The sequence below is a fragment of the Somniosus microcephalus genome, unplaced genomic scaffold (assembly GCF_052327205.1).
Source record: "Somniosus microcephalus isolate GS21.2 unplaced genomic scaffold, FLI_Smic_1.0 unresolved_chr2, whole genome shotgun sequence".
NCBI classification, from domain to species: Eukaryota; Metazoa; Chordata; class Chondrichthyes; order Squaliformes; family Somniosidae; genus Somniosus; species Somniosus microcephalus.
Window position 1 is genome coordinate 20,816,150 of NW_028225180.1, and position 19,841 is coordinate 20,835,990.

At 56.9% G+C, this 19,841-nt stretch overlaps 2 protein-coding genes across 2 annotated transcripts in view; one reads left to right on the forward strand and one right to left on the reverse strand.

The window, feature by feature from the left end:
• The window catches only part of LOC147092246 (aldehyde dehydrogenase family 3 member B1-like), a gene marked incomplete at its 5' end in the record, with an annotated part of 51,390 nt that overhangs the window by 10,936 nt on the left and 20,613 nt on the right, over window positions 1-19,841 (reverse strand). The gene's annotated exons all lie outside the window — the stretch shown is intronic.
• LOC147092247 (uncharacterized) lies at window positions 14,365-17,014 on the forward strand. The gene is made up of 3 exons (XM_085976385.1): window positions 14,365-14,906; window positions 15,161-16,978; window positions 17,011-17,014. The coding sequence occupies exons 2-3, from the start codon at window positions 15,342-15,344 to the stop codon at window positions 17,012-17,014; spliced, it is 1,641 nt and encodes a 546-aa protein (XP_085832511.1). The 5' UTR covers window positions 14,365-14,906; window positions 15,161-15,341.

Consider the following 19,841-nt stretch of genomic DNA (forward strand, 5'->3'; position numbering starts at 1 on the left):
CGTACTGACCAAGGGGGGAGTTGCTCAGACCGTACTGACCACTGGGGGACTCACTCAGACCATACTGACCACTGGGAGTCCTCGCTCAGATCGTACTGACCACTGGGGGCTTGCTCAGACCGTACTGACCACTGGGTGACTCGCTCAGTCCATACTGACCACTGGGGGACTCGCTCAGTCCATACTGACCATTGGGGGACTCGCTCAGACCGTACTGACCAATGCGGGACTCGCTCAGACCGTACTGACCACTGGGAGTATTCGCTTAGCCCATACTGACCAGTGGGGCACTCGCTCAGACCGTACTGACCACTGGGGGACTCTCTCAGACCGTACTGACCACTGGGAATCATCGCTCAGACCGTACTGACCACTGGGAGTCCTCGCTCAGACCATACTGACCACTGGGGGTCTCGCTCAGACCGTACTGACTACTGGGGGACTCGCTCAGACCGTACTGACCACTGGGGGACTCGCTCAGATCATAGTGACCACTTGGATTCCTCGCTCAGAAAGTAGTGACCACTGGGAGTCCTCGCTCAGACCGGACTGACCACTGGGGGACTCACTCAGACCGTACTGACCACTGGGGGACTCGTCAGACCGTACTGGCCACTGTGGGATTCGCTCAGCCCGTACTGACCACTGGGGGACTCGCTCAGACCGTAGTGACCACTGGGGCATTCGCTCAGACCATACTGACCACTGGGAGTCCTCGCTCAGACCGTACTGACAACTGGGGGACTCGCTCAGACCGTACTGACCACTGGGGGACTCGTTCAGACCGTACTGACCCCTGGGGGACTCGCTCAGACCATACTGACAACTGGGGGACTCGCTCAGACCATATTGACAACCTGGGGACTCGTTCAGAATGTACTGACCCCTGGGGGACTCGCTCAGGCTGTACTGACCACTGGGGGACTCACTCAGACCATACTGACCACTGGGAGTCCTTGCTCAGACCGTACTGACCACTGGGGGACTCGCTCAGACCGTACTGACCACTGGGGTCTCGCTCAGACTGTACTGACCACTGTGGGATTCGCTCAGACCGTACTGACCACTGGGGGACTCGCTCAGACCGTACTGACCACTGGGGGACTCGCTCAGACCGTACTGACCACTGGCAGACTCGCTCAGACCATACTGACCATCGGGGGACTGGCTCAGAACGTTTTGACCACTGGGGGACTCGCTCAGACCATACTGACCACTGAGGGTCTCGCTCAGACCGTACTGACCACTGGGGGACTCGTTCAGACCGTACTGACCCCTGGGGGACTCGCTCAGACCATACTGACAACTGGGGGACTCGCTCAGACCATATTGACAACCTGGGGACTCGTTCAGAATGTACTGACCCCTGGGGGACTCGCTCAGGCTGTACTGACCACTGGGGGACTCACTCAGACCATACTGACCACTGGGAGTCCTTGCTCAGACCATACTGACCACTGGGAGTCCTTGCTCAGACCGTACTGACCACTGGGGGACTCGCTCAGACCGTACTGACCACTGGGGGACTCGCTCAGACTGTACTGACCACTGTGGGATTCGCTCAGACCGTACTGACCACTGGGGGACTCGCTCAGACCGTACTGACCACTGGGGGACTCGCTCAGACCGTACTGACCACTGGCAGACTCGCTCAGACCATACTGACCATCGGGGGACTGGCTCAGAACGTTTTGACCACTGGGGGACTCGCTCAGACCATACTGACCACTGGGGGACTCGCTCAGACCGTACTTACCACTGTGAGTCCTCGCTCAGACCATACTGACCACTGAGGGTCTCGCTCAGACCGTACTGACCACTGGGGGACTCGCTCAGTCCATACTGACCACTGGGGTCTCGCTGAGACCAAACTGACCACTGGGGGACTCGCTCAGACCATACTGACCAATGGGAGTCCTCGGTCAGACCATAATGACCATTGGGGGACTCGATCAGACCATACTGACCAATGGGAGTCCTCGGTCAGACCATACTGACCACTGGGTGACTCGCTCAGACCATACTGACCACTGGGGGACTCGCTCAGACCGTACTGACAACTGGGGGACTCGCTCAGAGAATACTGACCACTGGGGGACTCGCTCAGACCGTACTGACCACTGGGGGACTCGTTCAGACCGTACTGACCACTGGGGGACTCGCTCAGACCGCACTGACCACCGGGGGACTCACTCAGACCGTACTGACCAATTGGGGACTCGCTCAGACCATACTGACCACTGGGGGACTCACTCAGACCGTACTGACCACTGGGGGACTCGCTCAGACCATAGTGACCACTGGGGGACACGCTCGGACCGTACCGACCACTGGGGGACTCGCTCAGACCATACTGACCACTGGGGGACTCGCTCAGTCCGCACTGACCACTGGGTACTCGCTCCGAATGTACTGACCACTGGGGGACTCGCTCAGACCGTTCTCACCACTGGGGGACTTTCTCAGTCCGTTCTGACCACTGGGGGACTCGCTCAGACTGTACTGACCACTGGGAGTCCTCGCTCAGATCATAATGACCAATGGGGGACTCGCTTAGACCGTACTGACCAAGGGGGGAGTCGCTCAGACCGTACTGACCACTGGGGGACTCGCTCAGACCTACTGACCACTGGGAGTCCTCGCTCAGACCATACTGACCACTAGGGGTCTCGCTCAGACCGTACTGACTACTGGGAGACTCGCTCAGACCATACTGACCATTAGGGGACTCGCTCAGACGATATTGACCACTGGGGGACTCGCTCAGAACGTTTTGACCACTGGGGGACTCGCTCAGACCATACTGACCACTGGGGGACTCGCTCAGACCGTACTTACCACTGTGAGTCCTCGCTCAGACCATACTGACCACTGAGGGTCTCGCTCAGACCGTACTGACCACTGGGGGAATCGCTCAGTCCATACTGACCACTGGGGTCTCGCTGAGACCAAACTGACCAATGGGAGTCCTCGGTCAGACCATACTGACCATTGGGGGACTCGATCAGACCATACTGACCACTGTGTGACTCGCTCAGACCATACTGACCAATGGGAGTCCTCGGTCAGACCATACTGACCATTGGGGGACTCGATCAGACCATACTGACCACTGGGTGACTCGCTCAGACCGTACTGACCACTGGGGGACTCGCTCAGACCATACTGACCAATGGGAGTCCTCGCTCAGACCATACTGACCATTGGGGGACTCGATCAGACCATACTGACCACTGGGTGACTCGCTCAGACCATACTGACCACTGGGGGACTCGCTCAGACCGTACTGACCACTGGGGGACTCGCTCAGAGAATACTGACCACTGGGGGACTCGCTCAGACCGTACTGACCACTGGGGGACTCGTTCAGACCGTACTGACCACTGGGGGACTCGCTCAGACCGCACTGACCACCGGGGGACTCACTCAGACCGTACTGACCAATTGGGGACTCGCTCAGACCATACTGACCACTGGGGGACTCACTCAGACCGTACTGACCATTGGGGGACTCGCTCAGACCATAGTGACCACTGGGGGACACGCTCGGACCGTACCGACCACTGGGGGACTCGCTCAGACCATACTGACCACTGGGGGACTCGCTCAGTCCGCACTGACCACTGGGTACTCGCTCCGAATGTACTGACCACTGGGGGACTCGCTCAGACCGTTCTCACCACTGGGGGACTTTCTCAGTCCGTACTGACCACTGGGGGACTCGCTCAGACTGTACTGACCACTGGGAGTCCTCGCTCAGATCATAATGACCAATGGGGGACTCGCTTAGACCGTACTGACCAAGGGGGGAGTCGCTCAGACCATACTGACCACTAGGGGTCTCGCTCAGACCGTACTGACTACTGGGAGTCCTCGCTCAGACCATACTGACCATTAGGGGACTCGCTCAGACGATATTGACCACTGGGGGACTCGCTCAGAATGTACTGACCACTGGGGGACTCGCTCAGACCGTACTGACCACTGGGGGACTCGCTCGGACCATACTGACCACTGGGGGACACGCTCAGACCATAGTGATCACTGGGTGACTCGCTCAGACCGTACTGACCACTGGGGGACTCGCTCAGACCGTACTGACCACTGGGAGACTCGCTCAGACCACACTGACCACTGGCAGTCCTCGCTCAGACCACACTGACCACTGGGGGACACGCTCAGACCATACTGACCATATGGGAGTCCTCGCTCAGATCATACTGACCATTGGGGGACTTGCTCTGACCGTACTGACCACTGGGAATCCTCGCTCAGACCGTACTGACCACTGGGAGTCCTCGCTCAGACCATACTGACCACTGGGAATCCTCGCTCAGACCGTACTGACCACTGGGAGTCCTCGCTCAGACCATACTGACCACTGAGGGACTCGCTCAGACCGTACTGACTACTGGGAGACTCGCTCAGACCATACTGACCATTTGTGGACTCGCTCAGACCATATTGACCACTGGGGGACTCGCTCAGAATGTACTGACCACTGGGGGACTCGCTCAGACCATACTGACCACTGGGGCCTCGCTCAGAGCATACTGACCACTGGGGTACTCGCTCAGACCGTACTGACCACTGGGGGACTTGCTCAGACCGTACTGACCACTGGGAATCCTCGCTCAGACCGTACTGACCACTGGGAGTCCTCGCTCAGACCATACTGACCACTGAGGGACTCGCTCAGACCGTACTGACTACTGGGAGACTCGCTCAGACCATACTGACCATTTGTGGACTCGCTCAGACCATATTGACCACTGGGGGACTCGCTCAGAATGTACTGACCACTGGGGGACTCGCTCAGACCATACTGACCACTGGGGCCTCGCTCAGAGCATACTGACCACTGGGGTACTCGCTCAGACCGTACTGACCACTGGGGGACTCGTTCAGACCGTATTGACCACTGGGGGACTCGCTCAGACCGCACTGACCACTGGGGGACTCGCTCAGACCGTACTGACCAATTGGGGACTCGCTCAGGCCATACTGACCACTGGGAGTCCTCGTTCAGATCATACTGACGACTGGGGGACTCGCTCAGTCCGTACTGACCACTGGGGGACTCGCTCAGACCTACTGACCACTGGGAGTCCTCGCTCAGATTGTACTGACCACTGGGGGACTCGCTCAGACAGTACTGACCATTGGGGGACTCGCTCAGACTGTACTGACCACTGCGGGACTCGCTCAGACCGTACTGACCACTGGGAGTCTTCGCTTAGCCCATACTGTCCAGTGGGGCACTCGCTCAGACCATACTGACCACTGGGGGACTCGCTCTGATCGTACTGACCACTGGGTGTCCTCGCTTAGACCATACTGACCACTGGGGGACTCGCTCAGACCGTACTGACTACTGGGTGACTCGCTCAGACCATACTGACCATTAGGGGACTCACTCAGACCATATTGAACACTGGGGGAGTCGCTCCGAATGTACTGACCACTGGGGGATTCGCTCAGAACGTACTGACCACTGGGGGACTCGCTCAGACCATACTGACCACTGGGGGACTCGCTCAGACCGTAGTGATCACTAGTGACTCGCTCAGACTGTACTGACCACTGCGGGACTCGCTCAGACCGTACTGACCACTGGGAGACTCGCTCAGACCATACTGACTACTGGGAGTTCTCGCTCAGACCACACTGAACACTGGGGGACTCGCTCAAATCATACTGTCCAATGGGGGACTCGTTTAGACCGTACTGACCAAGGGGGGACTCGCTCAGACCGTACTGACCACTGGGGGACTCGCTCAGACCGTACTGACCACTGGGTGTCCTCGCTCAGATCGTACTGACCACTGGGGGACTTGCTCTGACTGTACTGATCACTGGGTGACTCGCTCAGTCCATACTGACCACTGGGGGACTCGCTCAGACTGTACTGACCATTGGGGGACTCGCTCAGACCGTACTGACCACTGCAGGACTCGGTCAGACCGTACTGACCACTGGGAGTCTTCGCTTAGCCCATACTAACCAGTGGGGCACTCGCTCAGACCGTTCTGACCACTGGGGGACTCGCTCACACCATACTGACCACTGGGAATCATCGCTCAGACCGTACTGACCACTGGGAGTCCTCGCTCAGACCATACTGACCACTGGGGGACTCGCTCAGACCGTACTGACTACTGGGAGACTCGCTCAGACCATACTGACCGTTAGGGGACTCGCTCAGACCATATTGGCCACTGGGGGACTCGCTCAGAATTTATTGACCACTGGGGGACTCGCTCAGGCTGTACTGACCACTGTGGGATTCGCTCAGACCGTACTGACCACTGGGGGAATCGCTCAGACCGTACTGACCACTGGGAGACTCGCTCAGACCATTCTGACCATCGGGGGACTCGCTTGGACCGTTTTGACCACTGGGGGACTCGCTCAGTCTGTTCTGACCACTGGGGGACTCGCTCAGACCGTACTGACCACTGGGAGTCCTCGCTCAGTCCATACTGGCCACTGGGGGACTCGCTCAGACCATACTGAGCACCGGGGGACTCGCTCAGACTGTACTGACCACTGGAAGACTCACTCAGACCGTACTGACCACTGGGAGTCCTCGCTCAGACCACACTGACCACTGGGGGACTCGCACAGACCATACTGACAAATGGGAGTCCTCGCTCAGACCATACTGACCATTGGGGGACTCGATCAGACCGTACTGACCACTGGGGGACTCGCTCAGACCATACTGACAACTGGGGGACTCGCTCAGACCATACTGACCACTGGGGGACTTGCTCAGAGCATACTGACCACTGGGGTACTCGCTCAGACTGTACTGACCACTGGGGGACTCGTTCAGACCGTATTGACCACTGGGGGACTCGCTCAGACCGCACTGACCACTGGGGGACTTGCTCAGACCGTATTGACCAATTGGGGACTCGCTCAGACCATACTGACCACTGGGAGTCCTTGTTCAGACCATACTGACTACTGGGGGACTCGCTCAGTCCGTACTGACCACTGGAGGACTCGCTCAGACCATACTGACTACTGGGGGACTTGCTCAGTCCGTACTGACCACTGGGGGACTCGCTCAGAATGTACTGACCACTGGGGGACTTGCTCAGACCGTTCTCACCACTGAGGGACTCGCTCAGTCCGTACTGACCACTGGGAGACTCGCTCAGACCATTCTGACCATCGGGGGACTCGCTCGGACCGTTTTGACCACTGGGGGATTCGCTCAGACCGTTCTGACCACTGGGGGACTCGCTCAGACCGTACTGACCACTGGGAGTACTCGCTCAGACCATACTGACCACTGGCGCCCTCGCTCAGACCGTACTGACCTCTGGGGGACTCGCTCAGTCCATACTGGCCACTGGGGGACTCGCTCAGACCATACTGACCACTGGGGGACTCGCTCAGACTGTACTGACCACTGGGAGACTCACTCAGACCGTACTGACCACTGGGAGTACTCGCTCAGACCACACTGACCACTGGGGGACTCGCTCAGACCATACTGACAAATGGGAGTCCTCGCTCAGACCATACTGATCATTGGGGGACTCGATCAGACCGTACTGACCACTGGGGGACTCGCTCAGACCATACTGACCACTGGGGGACTCGCTCAGACCGTACTGACCACGGGGAGTCCTCGCTCAGACCATACTGACCACTGGCGCCCTCGCTCAGACCGTACTGACCACTGGGGGAGTCGCTCAGTCCATACTGGCCACTGGGGGACTCGCTCAGACCATACTGACCACTGGGGGACTCGCTCAGACTGTACTGACCACTGGAAGACTCACTCAGACCGTAATGACCACTGGGAGTCCTCGCTCAGACCACACTGACCACTGGGGGACTCGCACAGACCATACTGACAAATGGGAGTCCTCGCTCAGACCATACTGACCATTGGGGGACTCGATCAGACAGTACTGACCACTGGGTGACTCGCTCAGACCATACTGACCACTGGGGGACTCGCTCAGACCATACTGACAACTGGGGGACTCGCTCAGACCGTACTGACCACTGGGGGATTCGCTCAGAGCATACTGACCACTGGGGTACTCGCTCAGACCGTACTGACCACTGGGGGACTCGTTCAGACCGTATTGACCACTGGGGGACTCGCTCAGACCGCACTGACCACTGGGGGACTTGCTCAGACCGTAATGACCAATTGGGGACTCGCTCAGACCATACTGACCACTGGGAGTCCTCGTTCAGACCATACTGACTACTGGGGGACTCGCTCAGTCCGTACTGACCACTGGAGGACTCGCTCAGACCATACTGACTACTGGGGGACTCGCTCAGTCCGTACTGACCACTGGGGGACTCGCTCAGAATGTACTGACCACTGGGGGACTCGCTCAGACCGTTCTCACCACTGAGGGACTCGCTCAGTCCATACTGACCACTGGGAGACTCGCTCAGACCATTCTGACCATCGGGGGACTCGCTCGGACCGTTTTGACCACTGGGGGATTCGCTCAGACCGTTCTGACCATTGGGGGACTCGCTCAGACCGTACTGACCACTGGGAGTACTCGCTCAGACCATACTGACCACTGGCGCCCTCGCTCAGACTGTACTGACCATTGGGGGACTCGCTCAGTCCATACTGGCCACTGGGGGACTCGCTCAGACCATACTGACCACTGGGGGACTCGCTCAGACTGTACTGACCACTGGGAGACTCACTCAGACCGTACTGACCACTGGGAGTCCTCGCTCAGACCACACTGACCACTGGGGGACTCGCTCAGACCATACTGACCAATGGGAGTCCTCGCTCAGATCATACTGATTAATGGGGGACTCGCTGAGACCGTACTGACCAAGGGGGGAGTTGCTCAGACCGTACTGACCACTGGGGGACTCGCTCAGACCATACTGACCACTGGGAGTCCTCGCTCAGATCGTACTGACCACTGGGGGCTTGCTCAGACCGTACTGACCACTGGGTGACTCGCTCAGTCCATACTGACCACTGGGGGACTCGCTCAGACCATACTGTCCATTGGGGGACTCGCTCAGACCGTACTGACCAATGCGGGACTCGCTCAGACCGTACTGACCACTGGGAGTATTCGCTTAGCCCATACTGACCAGTGGGGCACTCGCTCAGACCGTACTGACCACTGGGGGACTCTCTCAGACCATACTGACCACTGGGAATCCTCGCTCAGACCGTACTGACCACTGGGAGTCCTCGCTCAGACCATACTGACCACTGGGGGTCTCGCTCAGACCGTACTGACTACTGGGGCACTCGCTCAGACCGTACTGACCACTGGGGGACTCGCTCAGATCATAGTGACCACTTGGAGTCCTCGCTCAGAAAGTATTGACCACTGGGAGTCCTCGCTCAGACCGGACTGACCACTGGGGGACTCACTCAGACCGTACTGACCACTGGGGGACTCGTCAGACCGTACTGGCCACTGTGGGATTCGCTCAGCCCGTACTGACCACTGGGGGACTCGCTCAGACCGTAGTGACCACTGGGGCATTCGCTCAGACCATACTGACCACTGGGAGTCCTCGCTCAGACCGTACTGACAACTGGGGTACTCGCTCAGACCGTACTGACCACTGGGGGACTCGTTCAGACCGTACTGACCCCTGGGGGACTCGCTCAGACCATACTGACAACTGGGGGACTCGCTCAGACCATATTGACCACCTGGGGACTCGTTCAGAATGTACTGACCCCTGGGGGACTCGCTCAGGCTGTACTGACCACTGGGGGACTCACTCAGACCATACTGACCACTGGGAGTCCTTGCTCAGACCGTACTGACCACTGGGGGACTCGCTCAGACCGTACTGACCACTGGGGCACTCGCTCAGACTGTACTGACCACTGTGGGATTCGCTCAGACCGTACTGACCACTGGGGGACTTGCTCAGACTGTACTGACCACTGGGGGACTCGCTCAGACCGTACTGACCACTGGCAGACTCGCTCAGACCATACTGACCATCGGGGGACTGGCTCAGAACGTTTTGACCACTGGGGGACTCGCTCAGACCATACTGACCACTGGGGGACTCGCTCAGACCGTACTTACCACTGTGAGTCCTCGCTCAGACCATACTGACCACTGAGGGTCTCGCTCAGACCGTACTGACCACTGGGGGACTCGCTCAGTCCATACTGACCACTGGGGTCTCGCTGAGACCAAACTGACCACTGGGGGACTCGCTCAGACCATACTGACCAATGGGAGTCCTCGGTCAGACCATACTGACCATTGGGGGACTCGATCAGACTATACTGACCACTGGGTGACTCGCTCAGACCGTACTGACAACTGGGGGACTCGCACAGACCGTAATGACCACTGGGGGACTCGCTCAGAGAATACTGACCACTGGGGGACTCGCTCAGACCGTACTGACCACTGGGGGAATCGTTCAGACCATACTGACCACTGGGGGACTCGCTCAGACCGCACTGACCACCGGGGGACTCACTCAGACCGTACTGACCAATTGGGGACTCGCTCAGACCATACTGACCACTGGGGGACTCACTCAGACCGTACTGACCACTGGGGGACTCGCTCAGACCATAGTGACCACTGGGGGACACGCTCGGACCGTACCGACCACTGGGGGACTCGCTCAGACCATACTGACCACTGGGGGACTCGCTCAGTCCGCACTGACCACTGGGGTACTCGCTCCGAATGTACTGACCACTGGGGGACTCGCTCAGACCGTTCTCACCACTGGGGGACTTTCTCAGTCCGTACTGACCACTGGGGGACTCGCTCAGACTGTACTGACCACTGGGAGTCCTCGCTCAGATCATCATGACCAATGGGGGACTCGCTTAGACCGTACTGACCAAGGGGGGAGTCGCTCAGACCGTACTGACCACTGGGGGACTCGCTCAGACCTACTGACCACTGGGAGTCCTCGCTCAGATTGTACTGACCACTGGGGGACTCGCTCAGACAGTACTGACCATTGGGGGACTCGCTCAGACTGTACTGACCACTGCGGGACTCGCTCAGACCGTACTGACCACTGGGAGTCTTCGCTTAGCCCATACTGTCCAGTGGGGCACTCGCTCAGACCGTACTGACCACTGGGGGACTCGCTCTGATCGTACTGACCACTGGGTGTCCTCGCTTAGACCATACTGACCACTGGGGGACTCGCTCAGACCGTACTGACTACTGGGTGACTCGCTCAGACCATACTGACCATTAGTGGACTCACTCAGACCATATTGAACACTGGGGGAGTCGCTCCGAATGTACTGACCACTGGGGGATTCGCTCAGAACGTACTGACCACTGGGGGACTCGCTCAGACCATACTGACCACTGGGGGACTCGCTCAGACCGTAGTGATCACTAGTGACTCGCTCAGACCGTACTGACCACTGGGAGACTCGCTCAGACCATACTGACTACTGGGAGTTCTCGCTCAGACCACACTGAACACTGGGGGACTCGCTCAAATCATACTGTCCAATGGGGGACTCGTTTAGACCGTACTGACCAAGGGGGGACTCGCTCAGATCGTACTGACCACTGGGGGACTTGCTCTGACTGTACTGATCACTGGGTGACTCGCTCAGTCCATACTGACCACTGGGGGACTCGCTCAGACTGTACTGACCATTGGGGGACTCGCTCAGACCGTACTGACCACTGCAGGACTCGGTCAGACCGTACTGACCACTGGGAGTCTTCGCTTAGCCCATACTAACCAGTGGGGCACTCGCTCAGACCGTTCTGACCACTGGGGGACTCGCTCACACCATACTGACCACTGGGAATCCTCGCTCAGACCGTACTGACCACTGGGAGTCCTCGCTCAGACCATACTGACCACTGGGGGACTCGCTCAGACCGTACTGACTACTGGGAGACTCGCTCAGACCATACTGACCGTTAGGGGACTCGCTCAGACCATATTGGCCACTGGGGGACTCGCTCAGAATGTATTGACCACTGGGGGACTCGCTCAGGCTGTACTGACCACTGTGGGATTCGCTCAGACCGTACTGACCACTGGGGGAATCGCTCAGACTGTACTGACCACTGGGGGTTTCGCTCAGACCGTACTGACCACTGGGAGACTCGCTCAGACCATTCTGACCATCGGGGGACTCGCTTGGACCGTTTTGACCACTGGGGGACTCGCTCAGTCTGTTCTGACCACTGGGGGACTCGCTCAGACCGTACTGACCACTGGGAGTCCTCGCTCAGTCCATACTGGCCACTGGGGGACTCGCTCAGACCATACTGAGCACTGGGGGACTCGCTCAGACTGTACTGACCACTGGAAGACTCACTCAGACCGTACTGACCACTGGGAGTCCTCGCTCAGACCACACTGACCACTGGGGGACTCGCACAGACCATACTGACAAATGGGAGTCCTCGCTCAGACCATACTGACCATTGGGGGACTCGATCAGACCGTACTGACCACTGGGTGACTCGCTCAGACCATACTGACCACTGGGGGACTCGCTCAGACCATACTGACAACTGGGGGACTCGCTCAGACCATACTGACCACTGGGGGACTTGCTCAGAGCATACTGACCACTGGGGTACTCGCTCAGACTGTACTGACCACTGGGGGACTCGTTCAGACCGTATTGACCACTGGGGGACTCGCTCAGACCGCACTGACCACTGGGGGACTTGCTCAGACCGTACTGACCAATTGGGGACTCGCTCAGACCATACTGACCACTGGGAGTCCTTGTTCAGACCATACTGACTACTGGGGGACTCGCTCAGTCCGTACTGACCACTGGAGGACTCGCTCAGACCATACTGACTACTGGGGGACTCGCTCAGTCCGTACTGACCACTGGGGGACTCGCTCAGAATGTACTGACCACTGGGGGACTTGCTCAGACCGTTCTCACCACTGAGGGACTCGCTCAGTCCGTACTGACCACTGGGAGACTCGCTCAGACCATTCTGACCATCGGGGGACTCGCTCGGACCGTTTTGACCACTGGGGGATTCGCTCAGACCGTTCTGACCACTGGGGGACTCGCTCAGACCGTACTGACCACTGGGAGTACTCGCTCAGACCATACTGACCACTGGCGCCCTCGCTCAGACCGTACTGACCTCTGGGGGACTCGCTCAGTCCATACTGGCCACTGGGGGACTCGCTCAGACCATACTGACCACTGGGGGACTCGCTCAGACTGTACTGACCACTGGGGACTCACTCAGACCGTACTGACCACTGGGAGTACTCGCTCAGACCACACTGACCACTGGGGGACTCGCTCAGACCATACTGACAAATGGGAGTCCTCGCTCAGACCATACTGACCATTGGGGGACTCGATCAGACCGTACTGACCACTGGGGGACTCGCTCAGACCATACTGACCACTGGGGGACTCGCTCGGACCATACTGACAACTGGGGGACTCGCTCAGACCGTACTGACCACTGGGGGACTCGCTCAGAGCATACTGACCACTGGGGTACTCGCTCAGACCGTACTGACCACTGGGGGACTCGTTCAGACCGTATTGACCACTGGGGGACTCGCTCACACTGCAGTGACCACTGGGGGTCTCGCTCAGACCGTACTGACCAATTGGGGACTCGCTCAGACCATACTGACCACTGGGAGTCCTCGTTCAGACCATACTGAATACTGGGGGACTCGCTCAGTCCGTACTGACCACTGGAGGACTCGCTCAGACCATACTGACTACTGGGGGACTCGCTCAGTCCGTACTGACCACTGGGGGACTCGCTCAGAATGTACTGACCACTGGGGGACTCGCTCAGACCGTTCTCACACTGACCGTAATGACCACTGGGGGACTCGCTCAGACCGTACTGACCACTGGGGGACTGGCTCAGAGCATACTGACCACTGGGGTACTCGCTCAGACCGTACTGACCACTGGGGGACTCGTTCAGACCGTACTGACCAATTGGGGACTCGCTCAGACCATACTGACCACTGGGAGTCCTCGTTCAGACCATACTGACTACTGGGGGACTCGCTCAGTCCGTACTGACCACTGGAGGACTCGCTCAGACCATACTGACTACTGGGGGACTCGCTCAGTCCGTACTGACCACTGGGGGACTCGCTCAGAATGTACTGACCACTGGGGGACTCGCTCAGACCGTTCTCACCACTGAGGGACTCGCTCAGTCCGTACTGACCACTGGGGGACTCGCTCAGACCGTACTGACCAATGGGAGTCCTCGCTCAGATCATACTGATTAATGGGGGACTCGCTTAGACCGTACTGACCAAGGGGGGAGTTGCTCAGACTGTACTGACCACTGGGGGACTCGCTCAGTGTGCTGCCTCTCCCTCTAACTTAACCTCACTGTATGTATTTAACTTACTTATATATGTATAACCTACCTGTTGGGGCCGTTGCCCCTTTAACTTACCTTTTAGGGCCATTGCCCCTTTAAGACGCGCCTTAGCGTGCTGACGTCACGTCACGTACAACGTAGCGTGCTGACGTCACGGCACGTACGACGTGACGTGCGTGAGGCGGCTGCCGGCCCGACTCGGCCTTCCAGAAAGGCTGCCGGCACAGCCCGGCCTAGCGTCTTTGGCCGCATCTACCAGCCGCCGGGAGCTACGCGATCTTCCGCTCCCGCGGCAAGCATCGGCTCAGCCTGGCCTCCAGCTCCCGCTCCCGACTTCGGCCTCCACGGCCAGAAACGCGACCACGCGCATCACGTGACGCCCCAAGCGCGGACAACGCTACCGAGCGTGATGAGGTCATCACGCTCCCCACAGGACTGCTACGTAGTCCTCGTGGAGTCCTCGCTGGGACACAGACCTACACCACGGTGCTCCTACAGCAGCACAGGCTCTGGGCAGTTGTATTATCCCCATGCTTGAGTCTTGGAAATTGTTTGTCTGTAAGTATTTTAGAATGCTATGGATGATTAATGTGCACTGTATGTTGTAGAAAATGTTTAGTTGTAACTTTTCTCTGCCTAGCTGATTAACTAGTAGCTGTATTTTCATACACTATGTACAGGGCTAATTTAAAGAGAATGCCTCCCAGTTTACTAAATGTACTGTGTTGCTCAGGCGTACCTAAATCTGTGTATACATATCAGTTATGCGCCTGTATACTAATGTGTGCTTCCATTTCTGTGTTGTATTTCAGTTTTACAATTAGAATCGTTCAGTAAAGTGTTACAAGAAAAGTCAAGCCTTGTGATTTTATTGGAAGATATCGAGTTGTTCGCTATCTGTCTAGCTCTGCAGAGAAGCGCGTTGCGAGGGCAGAACAGTAAAAAGACAACAGCACAGCGGGCTCAAGCGCAGGAAGATACCACTCAGCTACCATGAGTCTACGCTCAGGAAAACAATATACCCTAGAGGACGTCGACCAGTCAAGCGAGAAGCATGAGCCTCTCCTAGCAAACGATGCCAAGTCACAGCCCTCTAAAGTATCCCCTAGGTCATCTCGGCGGTCCAGCAGACCGTCGTCATCGACAGCTTCTGCAGCCGCCAAAGCACGTGCCAAGGCAAAAGCTGCCCAGGCTCAATTGTCCTTCGCTGAAAAAGAAGCTGACCTTATGAAGCAGAGAGCCGACCTCGAAGCTAGTATGATGAAGCAGAAAGCTGACCTTATGAAGCAGAGAGCCGACCTCGACGCTAGTGTGATGAAGCAGAGAGCTGACCTCGACGCTAGTGTGATGAAGCAGACAGCACAGTCCTCTAAAGTATCCACTAGATCATCTCGGCAGTCCAGCAGACCGTCGTCATCGACAGCTTCTGCAGCCGCCAAAGCACGTGCCAAGGCAAAAGCTGCCCAGGCTCAATTGGCCCTTGCTGAAAAAGAAGCTAGGGTTATGAAGCAGAGAGCTGACCTCGCTGCCAGTCTCCACATTCTCCAAAGCCAGAGAGCTGCCGCTAAAGCTAAAGCCGCAGCTTATGAAGAAGGTGAGGAGAACAAAGGCGGGGAGCCCAGCCAGGAAACATATGTTCTGGGACAGCCCCTCAGTCCAGTGCAACGTACAAGTGAGTGTGTCCAACAACACTCCAAATTGTTCTCCAAGGAAACATCCAACTATCTCAACGCAGAACCAGCTACTCAACACAGTAGCAAACAGCCTGTTTTTGGAGACACTGAGCTTAAAGGAGAAGAAACAAGCAAGACTTACCTACAGAGACCTCCACAGCACTCGGCCAATCCAGCCAAGCAGTCCTCACCCGAGCCACAGGGTACACAGGACCTCGCTGGGTGCCTTATCCGCCGAGAGTTGTTGAGTTCGGGCCTTCTGGAGTTAGATGGCCGTCCTGAAAGTTGTTGGTCATGGAAAGAGCCCAACCTGAGACTACACAAGGTAGCATCGAACAGTGGACAGGTGATGGAAGCCTTCCCTGCAGAGGACCGTGCCAAGGATCTGAAGGATTTGCACCTTGGAGTGGATCCTCCCCCCCTTCAACGGAGCCTGGGGCTCTCCTGGAACCTGGAAACAGACAGCGTCACATTCCTGGTGTCCCGTGAAGAAAGGCCATTCACACGGAGAGACATCCTGTCCACAGTCAACAGTTTGTACGACCCTTTGGGGTTCGTAGCTCCCATAACAATGCAAGGAAAAGCATTTGTACGGGAACTCTCATCGGATCAGAGTGAGTGGGATGCTCCACTCCTCCCTGAAAAAGAAGCAAAATGGAACCTACAGTTGATCAGAGACAAGATTGACATCGATGTGGGCGCCGTCAAGTTCTTCACGGACAGCAAGATTGTACTTGGTTACATCCACAACTCCACAAGAAGGTTTTACGTGTATGTTTCCAACTGGGTGACTCGTATCAGACGATCCACTCACCCTGACCAGTGGTGCTATGTCCCCACGGACCTGAACCCTGCAGACCATGCTACCAGGTCTATACCAGCAGCACACCTACAGCAAAGCAGTTGGTTCTCGGGCCCCTCTTTCCTGTCTAATGTCAACACAGAGGAGACTCCTGAGTCCAATCCCTTCACCCTTGTGGAGCCTGAAGCTGATACCGAGATTCGGCCTGAAGTTACGACCCTGGTCACCAAAGCCTCAGAATCTCAGTTGGGCTCACAAAGCTTCGAGCGATTCTCAAGCTGGAGAACACTCTGCCGAACCACAGCCCGACTCATTCATGTAGCAGCATCCTTCAAGGGGAATTCGGACAACATAGAACGCAAAGGATGGAAATGTTCTAAAGAAGTATCCAGCACAAGTGAGCCATCACAAGCCAAAGGTGTGATCATTCGCTCTGTCCAGCATGATGTCTTCAAGGAGGAATTCAAATGTCTTGAAGAGGGACAGACATTCCCCAAGCAAAGAGGAGAGTATTTGTCCACCCTACAGAGCCGTAGGAAATGGACAGAAGACAAGCCAAACGTCAAAGTGAGAGACGTTGTCTTGCTGAAAGACAGCCAAGCACGCAGAAATGAATGGCCAGTGGGCCTGGTTGTCAAAACTCTGCCGACCAGGGACAAGAGGGTCCGCAAGGTGGAGGTGAAGATTGTCAAGGAGGGGCCTATCAAAGTGTTTCTGAGGCCAGTCTCAGAGATCCTCCTTTCTGAAGTAACCTAGAGAACGAACTCTGAGTATGTTGCAGCCAAAGGACGTTTTCTTCAGGTTTATTTTGTATCTGTAGTGGTACAATGGAATTGTACCAAGCGGGGAGTGTGCTGCCTCTCCCTCTAACTTAACCTCACTGTATGTATTTAACTTACTTATATATGTATAACCTACCTGTTGGGGCCGTTGCCCCTTTAACTTACCTTTTAGGGCCATTGCCCCTTTAAGACGCGCCTTAGCGTGCTGACGTCACGTCACGTACAACGTAGCGTGCTGACGTCACGGCACGTACGACGTGACGTGCGTGAGGCGGCTGCCGGCCCGACTCGGCCTTCCAGAAAGGCTGCCGGCACAGCCCGGCCTAGCGTCTTTGGCCGCATCTACCAGCCGCCGGGAGCGACGCGATCTTCCGCTCCCGCGGCAAGCATCGGCTCAGCCTGGCCTCCAGCTCCCGCTCCCGACTTCGGCCTCCACGGCCAGAAACGCGACCACGCGCATCACGTGACGCCCCAAGCGCGGACAACGCTACCGAGCGTGATGAGGTCATCACGCTCCCCACAGGACTGCTACGTAGTCCTCGTGGAGCCCTCGCTGGGACACAGACCTACACCACGGTGCTCCTACAGCAGCACAGGCTCTGGGCAGTTGTATTATCCCCATGCTTGAGTCTTGGAAATTGTTTGTCTGTAAGTATTTTAGAATGCTATGGATGATTAATGTGCACTGTATGTTGTAGAAAATGTTTAGTTGTAACTTTTCTCTGCCTAGCTGATTAACTAGTAGCTGTATTTTCATACACTATGTACAGGGCTAATTTAAAGAGAATGCCTCCCAGTTTACTAAATGTACTGTGTTGCTCAGGCGTACCTAAATCTGTGTATACATATCAGTTATGCGCCTGTATACTAATGTGTGCTTCCATTTCTGTGTTGTATTTCAGTTTTACAATTAGAATCGTTCAGTAAAGTGTTACAAGAAAAGTCAAGCCTTGTGATTTTATTGGAAGATATCGAGTTGTTCGCTATCTGTCTAGCTCTGCATAGAATCGCGTTGCGAGGGCAGAACACTCAGACTATACTGACCACTGGGAGTCCTCGCTCAGATCGTACTGACCACTGGGGGCTTGCTCAGACCGTACTGACCACTGGGTGACTTGCTCAGTCCAGACTGACCACTGGGGGACTCGCTCAGACTGTACTGACCACTGCGGGACTCGCTCAGACCGTACTGACCACTGGGAGTATTCGCTTAGCCCATACTGACCAGTGGGGCACTCGCTCAGTCCGTACTGACTACTTGGAGACTCGCTCAGACCATACTCACCATTAGGGGACTCGCTCAGACGATATTGACCACTGGGGGACTCGCTCAGAATGTACTGACCACTGGGGGACTCGCTCAGACCGTACTGACCACTGGGGGACTCGCTCGGACCATACTGACCACTGGGGGACTCGCTCAGACCATAGAGATCACTGGGTGACTCGCTCAGACCGTACTGACCACTGGGGGACTCGCTCAGACCGTACTGACCACTGGGAGACTCGCTCAGACCACACTGACCACTGGCAGTCCTCGCTCAGACCACACTGACCACTGGGGGACGCGCTCAGACCATACTGACCAATGGGAGTCCTCGCTCAGATCATACTGACCATTGGGGGACTTGCTCTGACCGTACTGACCACTGTGGGACTCGCTCAGACCATACTGACCACTGGGGGACTCGCTCAGACCGTACTGACAACTGGGGGACTCGCTTAGACCGTACTGACCACTGGGGGACTCGCTCAGAGCATACTGACCACTGGGGGACTCGCTCAGACCGTACTGACCACTGGGGGACTCGTTCAGACCGTACTGACCATTGGGGGACTCGATCAGACCGTACTGACCACTGGGGGACTCGCTCAGAACGTACTGACCAATTGGGGACTCGCTCAGACCGTACTGACCACTGGGGGACTCGCTTGGACCGTACTGACCACTGGGGGACTCGCTCAGACCGTACTGACCACTGGGAGACCTCGCTCAGATCGTACTGACCACTGGGGGACTTGCTCAGACTGTACTGACCACTGGGTGACTCGCTCAGTCTATGCTGACCACTGGGGGACTCGCTCAGACCATACTGACCATTGGGGGACTCGCTCAGACCGTACTGACCACTGCAGGACTCGGTCAGACCGTACTGACCACAGGGAGTCTTCGCTGAGCCCATACTGAAAAGTGGGCACTCGCTCAGACCGTACTGACCACTGGGGGACTCGCTCA